This window comes from Thamnophis sirtalis, unplaced genomic scaffold (assembly GCF_051295495.1).
Source record: "Thamnophis sirtalis isolate CommonGarterSnake01/CBP01778 unplaced genomic scaffold, rThaSir2_p1.2 scaffold_2, whole genome shotgun sequence".
Classification (NCBI taxonomy): Eukaryota; Metazoa; Chordata; class Lepidosauria; order Squamata; family Natricidae; genus Thamnophis; species Thamnophis sirtalis.
Genome location: NW_028261382.1, coordinates 44,490,656 through 44,513,676, shown reverse-complemented (window position 1 = coordinate 44,513,676; position 23,021 = coordinate 44,490,656). Strand labels below are relative to the sequence as shown.

At 43.5% G+C, this 23,021-nt stretch overlaps 1 protein-coding gene across 3 annotated transcripts; it reads right to left on the bottom strand.

The window, feature by feature from the left end:
- Positions 1-1,436: 1,436 nt before the first annotated feature.
- LOC148048720 (phospholipase A and acyltransferase 3-like) lies at positions 1,437-21,311 on the bottom strand. 3 transcript variants are annotated; one of them, XM_087705246.1, is made up of 5 exons: positions 18,981-19,620; positions 15,267-15,355; positions 7,841-7,943; positions 5,850-6,118; positions 1,437-3,842 (listed from the first exon to the last, which is right to left on the bottom strand). In XM_087705246.1, exons 1-5 carry the CDS (start codon positions 19,603-19,605, stop codon positions 3,741-3,743), a joined length of 1,188 nt encoding a protein of 395 aa, XP_087561372.1. In that variant the 5' UTR covers positions 19,606-19,620; the 3' UTR covers positions 1,437-3,740. The 3 variants fall into 3 exon arrangements, with proteins under 3 accessions (XP_087561372.1, XP_087561373.1, XP_087561374.1); XM_087705247.1 differs by lacking the exon at positions 18,981-19,620 and adding an exon at positions 21,181-21,311 and having other exon boundaries at positions 3,717-3,842; XM_087705248.1 differs by lacking the exons at positions 15,267-15,355; positions 18,981-19,620 and adding an exon at positions 14,318-14,510 and having other exon boundaries at positions 3,717-3,842.
- Positions 21,312-23,021: the final 1,710 nt, after the last annotated feature.

Below are 23,021 nucleotides of genomic sequence, written 5' to 3'. Positions count from 1 at the left end.
CAGAGCAAATGAAAGATGTCGTGGCCCAGATTAAACCCCGGTTCTCTTTTTTTGTTTTCCTTTGCAAAGTGATGGAAAAGTGGCTCCTTCAGACCTTCCAGACTTTAAGCCCTGTGACTAAGAACACGCACACACACTGTTCATCACTCACGGCTCCTTCAGAAAAATCAACTCAAAGCTTTTATTGGCATGTTGTTTCCTCGTCTGGAGTATAAATCATGTATTAAAAAGAGCAATTTGGTGGTTGCTTTTTTTTTATTAAAAAAATAAATAAAACCCTTCTTTCACCTTACCATGAAAGAGGCAGGTTTATTTTTAATCACTGTTTTTTTTAGCACGGAAATGGGATGTGTCCTTATGCTCTCGAGGGCAGCAGTGCGTTGTTGTTGTTGTTTTTAATCACTGGTTTTTGCCTTGTATTTTCTAGCTATCAATTAAAAAGCGACTGACTCTGAAATGTTTTTTTTTTTTTCCAAGGTTTTACGTTGCCCTGCAGGGAACGGTGGAATTGTCTGAAATGCAAAACAGAAAGGTGTGTGTGTGTATTTAATGTATATATCTGTGTGCATATGGTGTCTGTGCATGTGTGTTGTTGTTAGTTGCAAAGTCAGAGCTCTTGAGGTGGGGGAAGAAAGGAGTGTGCAAAAGTTGCCTTGAAACTCAACGTTAGGAAAACTAAGATCATGGCATCCAGCCCTCTCAATTGCTGGCAAATAGATGGGGAAGAAATGGAGAGAGTGTCAGATTTTATTTTCCTGGGCTCCAAGATCAGGGCACATGGGGACTGCAGCCAAGGAATTAAAAGAGGCTTGCTCCTGGGGAGGAAAGCGATGGCAAATCTAGACAGCATCCTAAAAAGCAGAGACATCACCCTGCCAATCAAAAGTGCGTCTAGTCAAGGCTCTGGTTTCCCCAGTGGCAATGGATGGCTGTGAAGGTTGGACCACAAGGAAGGCTGAAGAACGGAGGCCTTTGAACTCTGGTGCTGGAGAAGACTCCTGCATTGAGTCCCTTGGACAGCAAGGCCATCCAACCGGTCAGTCCTGGAGGAGATCCACTCTGACTGCTCTTTAGAAGGCCGGATCCTGAAGAGGAAACTCAAAGACTTTGGCCACCTGATGAGAAGGAAGAAGGACTCCCTGGAGAAGAGCCTCATGCTGGGAACGATGGAGGGCAAAAGAAGAAGAATGGGACGGCAGAGAAGGAGGTGGCTGGATGGAGTCACCGAAGCAGTCGGCCTGAGCTTCAATGGGCTCCAGAGGATGATAGAGGACAGGAAGGCCTGGAGGAACGTTCTCCATGGGGTCCCGATGGGTCGGATATGACTTTGCAACAACAGTATGTATATGTGTGTATATACAGCATGTGTGTGTGTGTGTGTGTGTTCGTGTGTATATAAGGATTTTCATTTCAGCCACACGGGGGAGTTGGGAAAAAAAAGACCAAGCAAGCTTTATTTATTTACTAAGCTTACATCATTGCATTTAAATTAAATATACATTTATATTTAAATTTATTCAAAATGTGTACATTATTATTAGCCCCATGAGTAGCCGTTCTCCCAAGCTAAATAACTAATAATGGTGGAAAAATCACTCCGGCACTAATTTCACTGGGAGTAACACCCGCCAGGCTTTAGTTCCGCTCATGCATTCGGGGGGGGGGGGGGGTTGGAATGGTGCTAAAAGTTACGTGAAAACATTGGAAACTGCAGTTAGAGAGAGAGAGCTCACATGGGGGGGGATACTGGAAACCCCTTTCTGAGTGCCATATCGGGGGGGGGGGGGACTCCATTTGCCGAAGAAGGGAAATTGTAACCCAATGCCTGGTTTTCCAAGCTCTGTTCTGTGAAACTCCCCAAAAGGACTTCCATGAAACTTTGGTAGATATATATATATATCAGTGGTGGGATTCAAATAATTTAACAACCGGTTCTCTGCCCTAATGACCATTTGGGTAGGTGGGGCTCGGTGGTCATGTGATGGGGTGGGCGTGGCTAACTCAAGGTCACTCACATCGATGGGCGCTTCGCCTTAGCTGTTGCAATGTAATAGGGGTTAACCGGAGAGGCAGTTTCTGTAAGCAGGGCAATAAAGATTAGGCTAGAAACAACCCCAGAATGTTTCCTTCCTGCCTTCCTTACAGGATTATGTAAAGTGGGGAAAAAACAAAAGGAGATTTCTTCCAACAACCAGTTCTCTGAACTACTTAGAAAGTTACCAACCGGTTCTCCCGAATAGGTGCGAACCGGCTGAATCCCACCACTGATATATATAGAGTATATATATACAGTATATATATATATATATCAATTAACAGCTTCCACACCCTGAAAAATGCATTTGTAATATATTTGGAGGATATTCACCTCTCAAAGGATCTCTACATAGTACAGGTGGTCCCCGACTTAACGACAGGAATTGGACCCAAAATTTCCCGTTGCTAAGTGAGACGATCGGTTGAGGGGGTTTTGCCCCGTTTTACGACCTTTCTTGCCAAAGCTGTGAAGCGAATCGCTGCAGCTGTTAAGTTAGTCACACGGTTGTTAAGTGAGTCTGCCTTCCCCCGTTGACTCTGTGTGTCAGGGGGGTTGCAAAACAGGACCCCGTGACAAAGGGGACACTGCAACCGTCGTAAATATGAGTCAGTGGCCAAGCGTCTGAATTTTGATCCCGTGACCACGGGGGATGCTGCAACGGTCGTACCTGTGAGAAATGGCCCTGACCTAAGTCGCTTTTTTCAGTGCCGTTGTAACTTCGAACGGTCACTAAGCGAACCGTTGTAAGTCGAGGACTTCTTGTACGATCTACAGCTCTCTTGGCCAGGGCCGACATCCTGAAGCTTAAAAACCACATCTAGTCCTTCCCAAAGCCTTAATTCTCCAGAATTTGTTGGCTTGTGTTTTTAAAACACAAAGCAGAAGCGTAGTGGAGATCGGTTAATTCGGTGAAAATAAAATACATTGCATTGCACATGGAAATTAAATCAGACTTTAACTGCGCTCGGCCTAATTCGTTGACCTTCAAACCACCACTGCCTCCACCATCTGTCTGAAGCTTAGTCCCAGAATCTGGGGAGGCCAGTTGCAAGCTTTAATCTGATCAAAAAGTTGGTTAATGTCAGCCTTTCCTGGAGGAAGGCAAAATCCATTCACCCGGGATTAAGTGAAGAGTTAGATAGTCATACCATCTGCAACCTGTACATAAAAGGCAAAGTTTCCCCTCTCACATCTGTGCTAGCCGTTCCCAACTCTAGGGGGCGGTGCTCATCTCCGTTTCAAAGCCAGCGCTGTCCGAAGACGTCTCCGTGGTCATGTGGCCGGCATGACTCAACACTGAAGGCGCACAGAACGCCGTTCCCTTCCCACCAAAGGTGGCTCCTATTTTTCTACTTGCATTTTTCACCTGCTTTCGAACTGCTAGGTTGGCAGAAGCTGGGGCAAGGAGCTCACTCCGTTACGCGGCGCTGGGGATTCGAACCGCCAAACTGCCGACCTTTCCGATCGACAAGCTCAGCGTCTTAGCCCCTGAGCCACCGCGGGCTGAATATAGCTGTGGACATTAGGCTCCTTCCTGGGCGTTAAGATGGGATTTGGAGAGATGGCTGCAAATAACTTTTTTTTTCCTCACGGTGATCGTATCTCAAATTTTTAGAAACTTAGCACACACACACACACACACACACACACATGCACAAATGCCCAGGAGACGGAGAGCTCTGAGAAATCTGCTTTTTCCTCATTATTGGTTCTGCTGCTTTTTCCTCCTAACCATGGCGGTGCCCACTCCAACAAACAAGCCAGCCAGGCCCGCGATGGTTGCCCCCACGAAGAAATCTCGGACCTGCAAGGGGGAAAGAAAATATTTGAATCGTCAGAATCATACGGACTATACGGGTCGCCTCCCTCTTACTATAATAGCTCGTTTAGTGACCGTTCACAGCAGTGGTGGGTTTCAAAAATTGTTCGAACCTACTCTGTGGGTGTGGCCTCCTTTGTGGGAGTGGCTTGCCGCCCATGTGACCGGATGGGAGTGGCTTGTCACCCATGTGACCGGATATGAAGATGCCGACGACACTTGTCAGAACCACCTTAAATTACCTCCCACACAGCACCGGCAGGCATAAGAATATGATGCTAACTTGTTTTTTTAAAAGGCATCTTTGGTTTGCGTTAAAACAACTTCAACACACGCAATGTTCTGATTGCACCACAAACGCAGTAGTCATCCTTACCTTTCACAGAGGCCCTGAGTTTTGTAAATATGAGCACGATAGTGTAGAATAATCATATCCAAGGACCAGTGGTGGGTTTCAAAAAATTTTGGAACCTCTTCTGTAGGTGTGGCCTGCTTTCCGGGTCCACTGGTGGAACCTCTTCTAACCGGTTCGGTAGATTTGACGAACCGGTTCTACCGAACAGGTGCGAACTGGTAGGAACCCACCTCTGGTTCACAGTTATAACATCACTGAAAAAAGTGACTTATTCGCACTTGAGAAAGTACACTTTGCCACCATGTATTTTACAGAATACAGAATAATAGAGTTGGAAGGGACCTTGGAGGTCTTCTAGTCCAGCCCCCTGCTCAAGCAGAGACTATATCATTCCAGACAAATGGCTGTCCAATATCTTTTAAAAACCTCCAATGACAGAGCGCAAAAATGCCTGGTGGCAAGCTGTTCCACTGATTAATTGTCCTCATTGCAGGGGTGGGTTCCTGCCAGTTCTAAGCTCTTCTATAAAAGAGGTTCCACAAATCTACAGTGCGGTTTAGAACCGGTTCCAGCTCCCTCCCCCCCCCCATCTGCACATCATCAAGATGAAGAGCAAGAGGAGGAATTCTGGGAGTTGAAGTCCACAAGTCTTAAAGCTGTCAATTTTGAACACCCCTGGGGTTTTTTTTTTCTAAAGGGTTAGGGGTGCAAGGGTGTTGTAACTTGACAGCTTTAAGACTTGCGTGCTTCAAATGCCAGAGTTTCTGAGCCAACATTTTGGCTGCTAAGCAAGAGCGTTGTTAAGTGAGTTTCACTACATTTTACAAGTTGGCCACGCCCACCCAGTCACATGGCCGGCAAGCCACTCCCACCTGGTCACATAGCCAGCAAGCCTCTCCCACCTAGTCACATGGCTGGCAAGCCACTCCCACAAAGCAGGCCACACCTACAGAAGAGGTTCTAAAAAAATTTGAAACCTACCACTGCCTCACTGTTAGGAAGTTTTTCTTTAGTTCCAGGTTAAACCCCAATTAAGGTCATCAGCCAGACAGACGCACTTAGTACTGCATTTTCCCCCCCACACACACACACAAATAAGAAGTAACCAGAAACTAAGTCCTAATGCAGTGATGGAGAATCTTTTCGGCACCGAGTGCCAAAAAGAGAGCCCTTCGCTCGCGTGCTCATCTGGACCGCAACCAGAAAGAGGAGCTGCCCAGAGGACATGCGCTCGCTGAAAAATAAACTTCTGGTTTCTGGTGCGCTCATGCACACCGGCCACCAAATCTTCCGGTCACTGCTGCGCATGTGCCAATCTGCTGGCGGGCACGCATGCTCACACCGGGAAAATAGAAGACCAGCTCTTCCTGCCACACACCAAAAGGTGAGCAGGTCATCACATGCGCATGTGTGCCAGAAACCCGGAAGAGGAACATGGCTCCATGTGCCATTTTGGTGATAAGTTCACCATCCCGGCCCTAATGGGAGCAAAAAGTAATCTAAGACCCCGTCAGGGAAACACGGTCATTAGATGCCTCGTATGGCAAGCTCAACAAAGTTAACAGGAGGCATTAAACACACGAAGATTCTCCCAAAGCCCAGTTTTGTCCGGAAAAACTCAAAGGAAAACCCCTTACTTGATCGCTCCTGGCCACGCCGTAGCGAAGTTCGGTGACGAAGTGCTCACAGTTCTCGCTGGTGATTTTGTACTCCAGTTCTTGGCCCACTTTCTCTTCAGCCAGCCTGACAATCTTGTTGACGGGCAGCGGGGTGTATTTGCAATCGTGTTTGTTGTTGACCCGGTATCGGTCGTGGCCCACCACTTCCATGAGACGCTCCTTCTTCACCAGGGCCTTGTTGGTGAGAGTGGACATCAGGCTGGCACAACCCGCTCCAGCCAGTTCACCTTGAGCGCGGAAAGAAAGAGTAGGAGAGTCATTCATGGAGAGCCAGTAGGGTGGGCTTGTGGACTTCAACTCCCAGAATTCCCCAGCCAGCTTGGCTGGCTGGGGGATTCTGGGAGTTGAAGTCCACAGGTCTTAAAGTTGCCACGGTTTTGGATAAACCTGCCCTAGATATTAGCTTAGATGTTCCCTGGACATCCTTCTGATAGGTGGACTTAATTCTCAGGAATAAATACGCTCTTCGCTATGAATTCTGGGAAAGGAACTCCACGTGTTTTAAAGTTGCCAAAGTGAGATACCCTTGAATGTGTTCAAAGGCACCAAGCCAGAAACTGGGAGACGGTGAGTTCTAGCCCCACCTTAGCCAACTGGGGGACTTACGGCCAATCACCGTGACTCTGTGAGTTCTAGTCCCACCTTAAGTATGAAAGCCAGCTGGGTGACTTTGGGCCAATCACCAGAAGGCGGTGAGTTCTAGTCCCACCTTAAGTATGAAAGCCAGCTGGGTGACTTTGGGCCAATCACCAGGAGACGGTGAGTTCTAGTCCTACCTTAAGTATGAAAGCCAGCTGGGTGACTTTGGGCCAATCACCAGGAGGCGGTGAATTCTAGTCCCGCCTCAGTCATGAAAGCCGGCTGGATAACACCTGGCCAATCACCAGGAGACAGTGAGTTCTAGTCCTGCCTCAGGCATGAAAACCAATTGGTGTGACTTTGGCCAATCCCTAGGAAACAATAAATTCTACTTCCACCTTGAGCATGAAAGCCAGCTGGGTGACTTTGGGACAATCACCAGGAGACAGTGAGTTCTAGTCCCACCTTAAGCCATGAAAGCCAGCTAGGTTACTTTGAGCTAGTCCCTCTTAGCCCAACCCACCTCACAAGGTTGTTGTTGCAGGGAAAATAGGAGAAGGAAGGTATGTTGGATATGTTTCCCACCTTGAGTTATTTGTAAAAAAATAAATAAAGGCCGGATACAACTAAATAAACCTGCATTTTTTTTAAAAAAAAAATGAGTATACTACAAGTCACAGGATGGCTGCTTTTTAACTGCACTGACTTACAACAGAAATCCATTTTTTCCGTGCCGGTGTAATTTCGAATGGTTGCTAATCAAATGCTTGTAAATCAAGGACTACCTATATTTTGTGGCCAACATTGCTACATTTCCCAGGGTTAGAATTGTGGTTAAAATGCAGAGGAGCCAACCGAGCTGGACATTTGCCCAGTCATTCTTGGAAGTCTGGACGATTGGAGACATTATGGTCAATTGAAAATATGAATGTTTTATTATAAACCAATGGGAATTCTTTGTCCCAATCTTCGCTTTTTCTCTTTAGAGATAGGTGATACTATAATAGTTCAAAGACTTACTGTTATTTGATAGATAATTATGAATTTAAGGAAATAAGGATTGTTACAAATGAAATAATATTAATGGTAATCTAAGTGTACAATGCTCAATGACAGCGAAACATTTGGCTATGTATAATGTAAACCAGTGATGTTAATCCTAAATTTAAGAATTGATGCACAAAAACTTGTAACCAAACGACATGCTTGATGAAATGGAGGAAAGTAGTTCTTTTTTTCCTCTCTTGCTTTGTTTTTGTATGCGTTGTTTAAAAAGAATAAAAATATATTTTTAAAAAAAGAATTGTGGTTAAAATGCAGAGGAGCCAACCGAGCTGGATGTTTGCCCAGTCCAAGAGAGCCTTCCTTACTTGGGGGAGCGAGATGGATCACGTAACCATTCCCCACGTAGATCGCCCAATGCTGGTAAGCCAGCCGGAAGATTTCTATCAAGTCCCCAAGCTCCAGATCAACCTGTAAATAAAAGAAGATCATCAGGAATGAAGAATCAGGATCACGCCTCAATTTCCAGCGAAGGAGGTTCATTGCTTGGTAAACTAACCAAGGAGAGAATCATCCTAGAATGAAGGAAGAAAATTCCTAACAGTGAGAACGATTAACCAGTGGAGCCTTCAGAAATGGCTCCACAGTGGTGGGATTCAGCCAGTTCGCACCTATTTGGGAGAACCGGTTATTAACTTTCCAACCAATCAGGAGAACCGGTTGTTGGAAGAAATCCCATTTGGGTTTTTTTCCACTTTACAGGGCTAATCCTGTAAGGAAGGCAGGAAGGAAACATTCTGGTGTTGTTTCTAGCCTAATCTTTATTGCCCTGCTTAGAGAAACTGCCTCTCCGGTTAACCCTTATTACCATTGTAACAGCTAAGGCAAAGCGCCCATCGACGTGAGTGACGTTGAGTTAGCCACGCCCACCTGGTCACATGACCACTGAGCCCCACCTACCCAGCTGGTCATTAAGGCAGAGAACCGGTTGTTAAATTATTTGAATCCCACCACTGGTGCTCCATCACTGGAGGCTTTTAAGAAATAGGAGAAACGGTTCAAAAATGATATCATTCTCCTGAAGCAGCGGGGGGTTGGACTAGATGACCTCCAAGGTCCTTTCCAACTCTGCCACTGTGACTAGAAAACTAACGTTCAGGACTAAACTGGTGCTAGATAAGGGTCAACGGAAATGAAGAAAGGTTGGAGTTAAGACTATTTATGGGAATGCCATGAACTCTAGGCCCATGATGGCGAAATGATGCACGCAGAGCCCTCTCTGCGAGCATGTGTGCCAGCCAGCTAGTCTTTATCAGGGGTCCAGAGTGCTGGAAAATGGCCTGAAAACAGCCAAAAAAATTGGTCAAAAACGGCCTGAAAAGCAGCCTGAAAATGCCCCCAAAATGGCCTGAAAACAGCCCCCCAAAAATGGCCTGAAAATGGCCAAAAATGGTGTGAAAAATGGTGTGAAAAATGGCCTGAAATTGACCTGAAAATGCCCCCAAAAACTGGCTTGAAAAAAGCCCGAAAAATGGACAGAAAATGCCCCCAAAACAGGCATTGTGTCATCTAGCTGGTCTTTGGGCTTCCAGCACTCTGCACACCGCTCTAGGCTAATGACTTGCTTGCCTCCGCCTCCCCCACCTCTGCCTCCTTTTCTCCTACACAGACCAAAGAAAACCCACGAATGCAAAGCAGAGGGAAAACCAGCGCTTTAAAAATAATAAACCTTCCAGCTAAGGCAAATTTGAGAAAAGGACGGAATATCTATAAGAGCTAGAAAACACACACACAAAAAAATTCAGTCACCGGATAATCCAGGCTAAAGAAAGGGCATTCCAGAACAGCGAACAAATGTTTCTTTTATTTTTAAAAAAAGAAAGAAAGCCCTGCTGTTTGGCCACTGATGGAGATTCATTGAAAACCCATTGTTCCTTAGCATTGCAAATTATTGTTCCGTTGTTTGCGATATTTTCCTTGCCCTTTACACACTTTGCAGATTCCCCCCCCCACTCCCTATAAAACACAGAACGTGTTCCTATTATCAGCAATTTGTTCTAACCTTCTCTTGAATGGTCTTAAGTGTTCTTAAAGGATTTGTGCAGCCCGAGAGGTGCTTATCTGTAAGAAATGTTTCTCCCACCCCCCCAGCCGCACAACCCCCGTATGCAACAGGCAATCATTGTGCCTCTTGTTGTGCTTGTTATTACAGATGCTGAATCAATTCCAGAGCTTCTCTCGTGTCCTGGAGGGATCTTTCTCCTTATTGATTAGTTTTTTCCCAGCAATTCATTATTTACAACCAGCTAATCCGAAGGAGCACATCATATTAGTTATACAGAATGAGATTCCCCAATTGCAGCTAAAGGTGAGTGTTTTGAAAATGTTTGAGCAATCAATTATAAATCCGATGCTCGGGGCGTTTTTGTTTAATGAAGGAAAATAATGTCAAAAACTAACCTCAAGGAGATACTTGAACGCATGCATACAAATATTCCTGCTCCACTCCCTAAAATGTTGGGCAATCTTTGTTACAAGTAGTTGTCGACTTACAACGGGTCACTTTAGATCTTGGTGTCCTAGTGGACAACCATTTAAATAGGAGCCAGCCGTGTGCAGCAGCTGCCAAAAAAGCCAACACAATTCTAGGCTGCATCAACAGAGAGATACAATCAAGATCACGTGAAGGGTTAATACCACTTTATAAGGCCTTGGTAAGGCCACACTTGGAATACGGCATCCAGTTTTGGTCACCACGATGTAGAAAAGATGTGGAGACTCTAGAAAGAGTGCAGAGAAGAGCAACAATGAGGATCAGGGGACTGGAGACTAAAACATATGAAGAACGGTTGCAGGAACTGGGGATGTCTAGTTTAATGAAAAGAAGGACTAGGGGAAACATGATAGCAGTCTTCCAATATCTCAGGGGTTGCCACAAAGAAGAGGGAGTCAAACTAATCTCCAAGGTGCCCGAAGGTAGAACAAGAAGCAATGGGTGGAAACTAATCAAGGAGAGAAGCAACCTAGAACTAAGGAGAAATTTCCTGACAGAACAATTAACCAGTGGAACAACTTGCCTCCAGAAGTTGTGAATGCTCCAACACTGGAAGTCTTTAAGAAGATGTTGGATATCGGTTTGTCTGAAGTGGTGAAGGGTTACTGTTTGAGCAAGGGGCTGGACTAGAAGACCTCCAAGGTCCCTTCCAACTCTGCTATTCTATTCTATTCTATTCTATTCTATTGACCATTCAAAGTTACAATGGCATTGAAAAAAGTGACAGGACCATTTTTGTGTGTGATCAAAAATTCAGACTCTTGGCAGATGACTCACAGTTATGACGGTTGCAGTGTTGTGAGGTCAAGTGATTCTTTTGTGACTTTCCAACAAGCAAGTCAGATTCACGTAACAACCGTGTCACTAACTTAACTACTGCAGTGATTCGCATAACAACTGTGGCAAGAAGCTTCTTTGGTTCTTGGATGAGAAGCGAAATGTTTTCAAAGTAGGGGAACTCCCCCCCCCCCACAAAAGTCCAGTTTCCTTTTGAAAAAGGGCAACCATGACCTGAATGGTTGAGCAGCTCCATAGTTATTTAGAGAAGGTTCTCTTCTATAGTTCAGAGTCCATCTGATAGCCACTCTCAAACATTACATAGTGAAACTGAAAAAAAAACGATGAAACTTTGATCTCTCAGCCAGCTAATTCACACGTACACAGAGACACAAACACACAAATACTTCAATAAATGACAGGCCAAATTGTGCCCACAAAGCAGGATTTTGAAAGGCCCAAAGATCCAGATCTTTTGCTTAATCCTCCAGGGAAAGATTGAAGGCAAAGGACGTCCAGGAGGAAGAAGAAGAAGAAGAAGAAGAAGAAGAAGAAGAAGAAGAAGAAGAGGAGGAGGAGGAGGAGGAGGAGGAGGAGGAGGAGGAGGAGGAGGAGGAGGAGGAGGAGGAGGAAGAGGAAGAGGAAGAGGAAGAGGAAGAGGAAGAGGAACAACAACAACAACAACAACAACAACATCATCATGGCTTCAAAATCGAAGGGACCAGTTTGGACTAAACTCAGCAGCAATTTTCCGTGCGGCTGTTGACCAAAATAGGATGGCCAAAAGGATGGCCAACGTCCGATGACGGATAGGGGAGGGGGAGAAGAGGAAGAGGAAGAAGAAGAAGAAGAAGAAGAAGAAGAAGAAGAAGAAGAAGAAGAAGAGGAGGAGGAGGAGGAGGAGGAGGAGGAGGAGGAGGAGGAAGGAGGAAGGAGGAGGTGGAGGAGGGGAAGAAGAAGAAGAAGAAGAAGAAGAAGAAGAAGAAGAAGAAGAAGAAGAAGAAGAAGAAGAAGAAGAAGAAGAAGAAAAAGAAGAAGAAGAAGAAAAGGAAGGAGGAGGAGGAGGGGAAGAAGAAGAAGAAGAAGAAGAAGAAGAAGAAGAAGAAGAAGAAGAAGAAGAAGAAGAAGAAGAAGAAGAAGAGATTCAGATACCCAAGTACCAAATGCAACCTCAAGAAACTGATTCATGCTGCAAAGAGCTGTGCGCAGAGACACACAAACATAGAATCAAGACCAACGTGTTTAATGCCACTTTGTAATGCCTTGGGAAGGCCACACTTAGAAGACTGCATTCAGTTTTGATGTGAAAAAAATATGGAGACTCTAGAAAGAGGGCAGAGAAGAGCAACAAAGAGGATGAGGGGACTGGAGGCTAAAACATAGGAAGAACGGTTGCAGGAACTGGGGCTGTCTAGTTTAATGAAAAGAAGGACTAGGGGAGACATGATAGCAGTCTTCCAATATCTCAGGGGATGCCACAAAGAAGAGGGAGTCAAGCTATTCTCCAAGGCACCTGAGGGTAGAACAAGAAGCAATGGGTGGAAACTAATCAAGGAGAGAAGCAACTTAGAACTAAGGAGAAATTTCCTGACAGTCAGAACAATTAACCAGTGGAACAGCTTGCCTCCAGAAGTTGTGAATGTTCCAACACTGGAAGTTTTAAAGAAGGTGTTGGATAACCATTTGTCTGAAGTGGTGTAGGGTTTCCTGCCTAAGCAAGAGGTTGGACTAGAAGACCTCCAAGACCCCCTTCCAATGCTGTTCTTCTATTCTTGCTTCTAGTTCTCTCTTACTGCAATTTCCTTGCCTGCAAAGGGCCCTGAATCTGTGGGAAGAAGTGGCTGCATTCACACAACACCTTTCGTTTGGTTTCTAAAGTCTTGCCATTTGGGGGGTTAGGCATTACACTGAGTGGTAGTAAGTTAATCCATGTTGCTTGACCAGATCTAACCCATTTACCCAAGTCTTTACTTCAAACAAATCTAACTAACCCATCTAACCAAAACCTATGTTGTGTGAATGCTGTCTTGATTCGACTCGCTTTGTATGAGCTCAACTGTTCCTTCTTCACTTCCCCTACCTACAACATAACACAATCAACAAAGGTAATTTTCTAGACTGCCAACGAAGCAAAATACAGAATCTTATTCCACATTTCCAGCAAAGCAAAAACACAGATGTTTATGACACCTGCCCAAAACCTCACGGGGACACACTGGCATACAAGACAAAAATCCCTAGGAACTATATTTTCAAATTATGTTCATATGATCCCAAACATTGCTTTCCCCGCAGCTTCCTTAAAATGCAATTTTAAATGATTAGAACACAGAAAATAGTTACCAGTACCTTTTCAATTTTTTTTTTAAACTAAGCTACCCAAATTTGTGTCCACTGTAGTATCAGACAACTTTAAGTTTCATAAATGAACCCCCTCATTTTTTTTCTTTCTTTTTTTTCTTCTTTTTTCTTTAATTTCGTTGGTTTTAATATATTTTAGATTGTGTTTGATAAAAAGCTATACCGTGTACGGGCTCTGGGAAGTCGGGAGGGGGGAAGGGAGGTGGGGTTATAGGGGGGAGGGGGGAAATATAGTATGTGCCAGATTTTAAAGTAACATGATTGCACTTGTATACTGTTGCATTTTTAATGCTAGTGTAAAAATAAGAAGCTGAATATATTGATATAGTAGAAATACACCGAAGGGAGGAGTAGAGGGAAAGAAGAAAGAGGGGTAGAGAGGGTGGGAGAGAGGATCGGAAGGAGGGTGAGGTGGAAGGGAGGGAGTGTATTGGGAGAAAGGAATGATAGAGGGAGAGGGGAAGTAGGAGAGGGGAATGTTGGAGGGGAGAAAGGAAAGTTGGAGGGGGGTGAAAGAAAGGGTGTATGGAGGGTTGAAGTGGTATATTGGGCTTGTATTTGGGGGAGTATTTTTGACAAGGATGTCTGTGGTTATTGTTCAATGCTATATGGCCCCGGTTTTGCACAGTATATAAGTGACTGTATGAATTGAAATTGAAAATGAAAATAAAACATTTGAAGAGTAAAGTTTCATAAATGAAGTAACTCGCTGGGTAAAAAGTTACTTTTTAAAATCACAATTGATTATTTGACTGAGAAACCGAAAGTTAAAATTCTCCCAGGCAAAATGGAATGTTTTGGGTGTAACCGCTCTAAGTCGGCAAACCCTGCTTACAAAAGTATTTGTGCAATTTCCTTTTTTTCTCATGAAACTTTTATTTTATTCCCAAAGTTAAAAGACAAACTTCAAAAGAAAACAAGAGCCGAGCAAAGAGAAAAGCTGACAAGGGGGGGAAAAACTGCATTAAAAAGGCATTTTTTAAAAAAGCATACATGTCCCCCCCCCCCCCCCGGTTGAATGTGGATAAATATATTTCAACAAGAGTAGTTTCACACAAACACACACAAACACACACCGTGCAAAGCAGGTCCGCAATTTATGAACGTTTGCACAATTTTAACGCCACCCTCTCTCTCTCTCCTGCTCACTTACCTCGTCCATGCTGGAGATCTGTCACTGCTTCGTATCTGTGCGCTTTGACTTTTTCACCAACACTGGACACACAGACGCACAAAACCTCACACAAATACTGTCCCTTTGGAAGCTGCCTGAACAGACCTAACAGTCTGGAATGAACAGGATGGAAAGTGGAAGTGGGAGAACTGAGTCCGCTCTGATGAGCATCACGCGGAAAAAATTATGCCGTCCAATGAAGGACCTCTTGGTCAGTGAGCCACCGCCAATTGCGTGGCGGTGACCTCAAGAGAAATGTCCGTGCCATGAGTGTGGGGGTATCAAATATCAGCTCCCAGAGCAACAATGCTCAGCCGTGTCCTCCCATTAACCAGGAAACGCAACCAAGATTCCTTTCCTCCTGTTAGCCCTTGGATTAGAAGTTTTAGCCTGCCCCCAAAAAATAAAAAGCCAGCCAGTTTCTATTTGGCTTATATATATATAGTCCTCGGCTTACGGCCACAATTGGAAGTAGGATTTCCATTGCTCAGCCAAGCAATGGTTAAGGGATTCACACCCGATTCGATGGGCTTTGGACATGGTTGTTAAGTGAATCACTGGGGCGAAGTGACTCGTGCAGTCGTTAAGGGAATCCCATGGTTGTGGCGTGTGTTAATTGTGGCCGTCGGACAAGCAAAGTCAATTTGCTTCAACAATTGTGCCACTAACTTAACAACTGCAGTGATTGCCTTAACAACCGCGGCAAGGAAGGAGGTAAAAATGGGACAAAGCTCACTTGGCAAACGTCTCACTTAGCAACAGAAATGTTGGACTCAATTGTCGTCATAAGTCAGGGGTCGCCTGTACAGTTACAGACCAGCATAATGAAATAATGTGGACCCCTTTGGTTGCAAATGGCTATAAAAAGGATGCAGTTCAGTAGCTTACACGTTCTTTCTGGACGCATTTATTCAATTTTATAACTTACCAGACTGAAAAGCTTTGCTTTGATGGTTTTAGGAATCGCATTTTTCTTGTGCTCCATGTCACCATGTGTTGCTACTGTGCGCACACAACCTGAAACATCAAACCAACATGTCAGTCCTCCTGACAAGCCAGGAAGACATGCATCCGTTTGAACCCGTATCCCGTTCGAGCCCCGCTATCCAGTTTTAAAGCTTTGTTTCAGAATAGTTTCCAGAATCCTAAAAACAAAGGAGACAAAACAGCGATTGCAAAAGACACAGTTTGAAAGGTATAAACGAAAAGTAAAATATTTCCCGGGATCCTAAGCGCTTGTTCTGAGCGAGGCTTCCCAAGAGCACGAAGCAAACTCCCGACAAAAAAACAATTTCATTAATTGACGGTGAATTCTGCTCCTTCACATCTAGCAAAGTCTTTCAAGGGAGGATTTATAGTCACAGACCTTATCTGGCTTGGAGAGCTGCCAGGCCAATCTCTGCAAAACTTGGCCAGGAGCCTCGGAGGGTCACGAACCAATGAAGCGAACTAATGATCTCCTGCAAACTCAACTCCCGTTTCGCTCCTCTTTTATTTCTTCTGGGAGGGGCCATTCATCGTCCACCTGTGGCCTTACTCCCAAGTCGACCCTTGTTCTTTAGCTGTTCCCTTCGCCTGGCAACATTGCGCATGGGCACACTGGGAACAGGCTCCACCTGTTCTTCTGCCTCATTGTTGTCTGACTCCGAAGGCAGCTGAGAACTGTCAGACGGCCCTGGCCCCCTCTCTGCCTCCGACACAGAGCCCTCCTCAGAGCCTTCCCCAGACTCCAGGACTGGCCCAGGTTCCTCCCCAACCCTCCTCACTCTCCAAATCTCCTACCAGATCCGCTGGTGAGCCAAAACAGCACTTTTGGGTCAAAGCCAACAAACCATGATTTGATTATTGTGGGCCACCCAGAGTTATGGAAAGTTAGGCAAGCATACAAGTTTAACAAATTATTATTTATTATAATTCTCCAGGCAAGTAAAAGAAGATACCTGTTAGCAAACCTTTTGTAACAGAGGTTTTTTTCCAAATGTTTTCAGTTCTGTACTCATAACACCAAGGAGCTCAAAGCAAATAGAAACCTAACCATAACAATATTTAAACACTGGCTGCAGAAAAAATAGCTTAAAAAAACCACAGGAAGACGGCTAGATTAAAAGAGAAAAAAAAACATCCCAGAGCCGAAAAGGAAGACGAATGAAAAAGGTGCTGAATCTGCCAGTATTTCGACTCTTTTCTTTTTAAACAAAACAACCAATAAAACAGTTTGTTTTTTTTAAAGCAAAAGCAAAAATGCTTCTGTTGGCCTGCGGCTGTTAGCTGGAATTTAAGGCTTCATTATTAGCATTTAAAAAGATAAATACGATATTAGTATTTTTAATATGGCTTGCCTAATCAAAAAATATATATCTTTTTTTCCCTCTTAGGCAAGGGCATTTTTTTCTTTTTGTATGCAAGAACTTATCTTTTCTAAGGGAATAAACAATCGGGAGCCTATTCTGAAAGCCTCTGAATACACTCTCAAGTTTTAAGACAGATAACAAATTCAGCTGGAGAATAGTCACGTAATTCATAAATTTGCCCCTTGGGGAATATGATCCAGAATCCGTGTTTTCTCTTTGTTCCCAATGCCTTTTATTAATGGACCAATTACTTTCTGTCCTACCACATATAACCAATACAGGCAGTCTCAACTACAACAGTTCATTTAGTAACCATTCAAACTTGCAACAGCGTTGAAAAAAAGGGACTTACGACGGGTTTTTCACATTTACGACTGTTGCACCACTCCTTAGGTGAAGTGATCAAGATTTAGAGGCTTGGGCAACTGAGTCATATTTATGACGGCCACAGTGCATGTGATCTCCTTTTGCGACCTTCCGACCAGAATAGAATAGAATAACAGAGTTGGAAGGGACCTTGGAGGTCTTCTAGTCCGACCCCCCTGCCTAGGCAGGAAACCTTATACCACTTCAGGCAAATGGTTATCCCATCTCTTCTTAAACACTTCCAGTCTTGGAGCGCCCACAACTTCTGGTGGCAAGTTGTTCCACTGGTTTAATTGTTAGCAAAGCCAGGTTCAATTCACAACCGCATCACTAACCATTGCAGTGATTCGCTTAACAACTGGGCAAGAAAATTCGTAAAACGGGGCAAAACTCACTTAGCAAATTCCTCACTTAGCAGCATAAATTCTGGGCTCAATTGGGGTCGTAAATTGAGGACTACCTGTATATGGTTCACTTAATTCTGTACCCTTTTTAAAAAAAAAAAAACAACCCTCAACCCTCCCCCTTAATAAATGTTTATTGAATTAATTCGGGTGGGCCAAGAAGCCCCTTTGCAAATATATAAAACCCTCAAAACGATGCTATAGGGCACTGCACACCAAGACATCTAGACACAAGGACGGTTTTTCCCCCCAAAAGCCATCACTCTGCTAAACAACTAATTCCCTCACCACTGTCAAATAATTTACTAAGACTGTATTGCTATTACTATTAGCCTTCTCATCATTCCTATCACCCATCTCCTCCCACTTATGACTGCAGGACTATAAACTTCATTGTTTGTATCCTTACGATTTATACCAATATTGATTTTTTCCTGATTGCCTATTTGTACCCTGTGACTTTCATTAAGTGCTGTACCTTATGATTCTTGACAAATGTATCTTGTCTTTTTAAGTACACTGAGAGCATAATGCACCAAAGACAAATTCTTTATGTGTCCAATCACACTTGGCCAATAAATAATTCTATTCTATTCTATTCTATTTTCTATTATTTTCTTTAATACTCTATATTCTATTCTGTTCTATTTTTTTCTATTTTCTATTTTCTATATTCTATTTTTTCTATTTTTTCTATTTTCTATTATACTCTATATTTTATTCTATTCTATTCTTTTTCTATTTTCTATTGTTTTCTATATTCTATTCTATTTTCTATTATTTTTATATTCTATTCTATTTTCTTATATTCTATATTCTATTCTATTCCATTTTCTATTATTTTTATATTCTATTCTATTTTCTATTATTTTCTAGTCTATTCTATATTCTATTCCATTTTCTATTATTTTTATATTCTATTCTATTTTCTATTATTTTCTAGTCTATTCTATATTCTATTCTATTTTTTTCTATTTTCTATATTCTATTCCATTCTATTTTCTATTATTTTCTATTCTATTCTATTTTTCCTATTTTCTATATTCTATTCTATTCTATATTCTATTATTTTCTATTCTATTCTATTCTATTTTTCCTATTTTCTCTATTCTATTCCATTCTATTTTCTATTATTTTCTATTCTATTCTATTTTTCCTATTTTCTATATTCTATTCTATTCTATATTCTATTATTTTCTATTCTATTCTATTCTATTTTTCCTATTTCCTATATTCTATTCTATTCTATATTCTATTATTTTCTATTCTATTCTATTCTATTTTTCCTATTTTCTATATTCTATTCCGTTCTATTTTCTATTATTTTCTAGTCTATTCTACATTCTATTTTTTTCCCTGTTTTCTATTATTTTCTCTATTCTATTCGTCTGTCTCAAATGCAGGGTGATGTTCTTATCCACTCCGCAGTTCACCCCAATCTCAATGGGGCAGTGGGGGGGGGGCTGAATTGGCAGGTAGCACAGGTGTGCTCGCTTGCACGAGTCATCCAGAGCTCCGTACCTTTGGAAAGCAAAGCCTGATTGTGCAATTTTTTGCTTTTTTTCAACACCGCCGTGCTGCTCGTCTTGACTACCCCAGAAGCTGCCTTGGCGGGCATCCCTGGCTGGTCTCCCTTGGCGTTGACATGAGGCGCGTGGAGGAGGCCACTCCGCGCTGCTCTCATCGCGGCATTGGGAGGTCTCGGTAGCTGCTTCTCAGGAACGCTCAAACTTTGGGGTCCATGTCCCCCAGAAACTTGGGCCGGGCCCATCAAGGACTTGCTGTTCTTTTGCTTGGCGTTGCCTTGTGGGCAAGCCGCCGCTTTCGTTTCGTTCTCCTCCGTCCAACATAGCTTCTTCCCGACTAATTTGGGGTGCTGCGTGGGCTTGCCAGCGTCCTTCTTCAAGGGGGGCTCTTTGGGAGCGGGGGGCGACCTGCCTTGGGGGCCTTTGGCGGAGGGCTTGGGTTCTTTTGAGCCTTCCAGGACCGGTGGCTTATTTAAGGCCTGTTTCTTGCCTGTCGGCAGCCTGAGGTGGACGGAAGTTGACGCCTTCATGGTGCCCCCCTGGGCGGGCAGGGTCTTGGGTGGGTGGGCAACGTTCTGGCAGGATCCGCGATCACAGAACCAAACAAAGAAGTCAGACATAGCACGAGCCAGGATGGGTCTCCTGTCCCCTAGCCTGCCAGCTGCTGAGGGCCCTGAATAGATTATGACAGGGGCCATCTCCTGGCAACGGGGTCTTATGACCCCCCACACACTGTCCCTCCCTTTGGCTTGGCATCCCTGGATTGGACCAGGGTAGCTGCCCCCACCCCACCCCAAGCCTTTTAAAAGAGGTCCAGGGAAGGAGGGCGGCTTTGACCTCTGTCCTTAGTTGCTATGTGGTGGACAGAAATTAAACCAGTGAAGTCAAGAGCTGCTGGAAATAATGAATAGGATAGGATAGGATAGGATAGGATAGGATAGGATAGGATAGGATAGGATAGGATAGGATAGGATAGGATAGGTTAGGATAGGATAGGATATAGGATATAATAGAAAAGAATAGAAAATAGAAAAGAATATAGAATTAGAAAAGAAAAGAATATAGAATTAGAATAGAAAAGAATATAGAATTAGAATAGAATAGAATAGAATATAGAAAAGAATAGAAAATAGAAAAGAATATAGAATTAGAATAGAAAAGAATATAGAATTAGAATAGAAAAGAATATAGAATTAGAATAGAAAAGAATATAGAATTAGAATAGAAAAGAATATAGAATTAGAATAGAAAAGAAAATAACATAGAATTAGAATAGAAAAGAATATAGATTAGAATAGAAAATAGAAAAGAATATAGAATTAGAAAAGAAAAGAAAAGAATATAGAATTAGAATAAAATAGAATATAGAAAAGAGTAGAAAATAGAAAAGAATATAGAATTCGAATAGAAAAGAATATAGAATTAAAATAGAAAAGAATATAGAATTAGAATAGAAAAGAATAGAATATAGAAAATAATAGAAAATAATAGAACATAGCATATAATAGAAAATAGAAAAAATAGAATAGAGTAAAATAAAGTAGAATAGAGTAGAATAGAGAATAAAAAATTAGAATTAGAATTAGAATAGAATAGAATAGAAAAGTATCATAGGACCAGAAGGGACCTTGGAGGTCTTCTAGTCCAGCCTCCTGCCTAAAGTATGAGACCTCTAGCGATCTGGATAAATACTGTTTAAAAAAAAAAGTAAAATAACAACACACCCACAAAAATAAAAGCAGCACCCAGAAACAACAACAACAAATACACTTGGAGGAATCGAAAATGATTAACCACAGACAACCACACACAGACACACACAAAAACACACACAAACACACAGTAAGAGGATGCCAAATGCCGACTACAAGTGAAGCTAAAATTCAGCCACCAAGGCCTGTTGCTTGCTGGGGTTTTTTCCCCCCTCTTTCTTTTTGTCACTTAGAGAGGAGGGGGAACCACAGAGGTCTTATTTTAGAACTTTGATGACTAGTGGAAAATCAAATGCTGGGGAAAAAAGGGGGGGGGCTTGCTTTGCTTTCTCCCTCCCCCCCCCCCCGTCCCCTTCAAAATAAATCGCCACGTTTGCTCTGCTGCCTCTCCAGAAGAACTGAGAAAGCAGAACAGGGAATTGCACTGAATTAGTCACCTTATTCGGCACAGAACCCCATAAATAATAATAAAAGGAGGCAAACCTTTTCTCCGGCTGAAGCCAACCAGCAAGTTCAGCTGGGATTTTGACACATCAGCTGATTAAAGCTTGCAGGGAGGAGGGACCCGTCAAAGGCGGATTCGCTCCTCCCTCTGCAAGCCATTTTTCCCCCCAGCTTCTAAAAGCAACTAGGAGTTCCGGGGTGGCGTTGCTGCCCCCTCCTGGAGAAACATTGCTCCACATCTGGTTAACCTCTGCGTGGCAACGCAGTATTTATAGGCTTGGGAAGGGATAGCAGTAATAGCAATAGCAATAGCAGTAGACTTATATACCGCTTCATAGGCCTTCCAGGCCTCTCTAAGCGGTTTACAGAGAGTCAGCATATTGCCCCCAACAATCTGGGTCCTCATTTTACCCACCTCGGAAGGATGGAAGGCTGAGTCAACCCTGAGCCGGTGAGATTTGAACCGCTGACCTGCTGATCTAGCAGTAGCCTGCAGTGCTGCATTTTAACCACTGCGCCACCCTGGAGGTCTTCTAGTCCAACCCTGATTATGGCAGCAGAGTCTATACAAGTGGTGATGGCTAGCCTTTATGTTTGTTGGGTGGCAAAAATGCGAGCAGATGCATGCCCGGCACCCATAATACAAAGTGCGCCCCACCCCACATGCACTCCTACACTCTCTCTCTCTCTCTCTCTCTCTCTCTCTCTCTCACACACACACACACACACACACACACACACACACACACACGCACACCGCACTGCTCGCCCCCAAGCTGAGCTTGGCCATTTTCACAGCCCCAGCCAGCTACCAAGTGGAAACATGACCCAAGGAAGTATGGAAGAAATTGCACCAGGCACTCTGTTTACATCAGGCGGTGAACTTTTATTTGCCAGAACTGTCCCCAAATGGCAGCGTTTTCGATGCTCTGATGATGTGTAACTTCCACCAGGCCAAAAAGCAACTTTCAGTTCTGAATTCCTAGAAATGACCCTCTTGACTGTCAAACCAGAAAAAAAAGGGGGGGTGGGGCAGGAAAGCTGAGCTATTGATTTTATTTTATTTTATTTTATTTTATTTTTATTTCTACAGCCTCCCATCTCAGTCTGGGAGGCTCACCGTTCAAAAACCTCTATTACGATTGAAGCCTTTTAAAACACTTAAACCGGATGGATTTCATGCCTGTGCTTCACTCAGAACTCTTGCCTCGGAGCGCGGCGGGGGGGTGGGGTGGGGAGAAAATAAACTTTTTAAACTCTGGGGAAGACCAGGAAGTTCCCCTTTTTTGATAACCAAGCGTCAGAATCACCTTGGGTGAACTTTATCACCCGCCGCAGTGCCTTCCTGTCGGCAGCTGTTGAACCAGCTTATCATACTGTGATGCAGTATGTGGGGACACTTCCTAGCGTTGACCGATAGAAAGAGGTCATCGGGCCGTTCTTCCACCTGATTTTCCTGCAGGACTCTAAGGAAAGGAAGTCTATGTTGAGCCTTACCAAGGACAGGTTGTATTTTTCTTACAATAGCAGAGTTGGAAGGGACCTTGGAGGTCTTCTAGCCCAACCCCCTGCCTAGGCAGGAAACCCTTCACCACTTTATTTATTAATTAGACTTATATACCGCTTCATAGGGCTTTCAGCCCTCTCTAAGCGGTAAACTTTGAACTTTTTTCCTTTGACAGTCCAGAGGGTCATTTCCAGGAATTCAGAACTGACATAAATATGACCAACAAAACATCAGACAAATGGTTATCCAACATCTTCTTGAAAACTTCCAGTGTTGGAGCATTCACAACTTCTGGAGGCAATTTCTGTTCCACTGATTAATTGTTCTGACTGTCAGGAAATTTCTCCTCAGTTCTAAATTGCTTCTCTCCTTG

Bases quoted from the DNA above. Each gene is read 5' to 3' on its own strand.
- LOC148048720 (XM_087705246.1), bottom strand. From the start codon at position 19,605: ATGTCTGACTTCTTTGTTTGGTTCTGTGATCGCGGATCCTGCCAGAAC. The intron at 7,944-15,266 runs GTAAGTTATAAA...TTTTATTTACAG, and splicing joins AAGCAAAGCTTTTCAGTCTG to GTTGATCTGGAGCTTGGGGA. The intron at 3,843-5,849 runs GTAAGGGGTTTT...TCCCCCTTGCAG, and splicing joins GCGTGGCCAGGAGCGATCAA to GTCCGAGATTTCTTCGTGGG.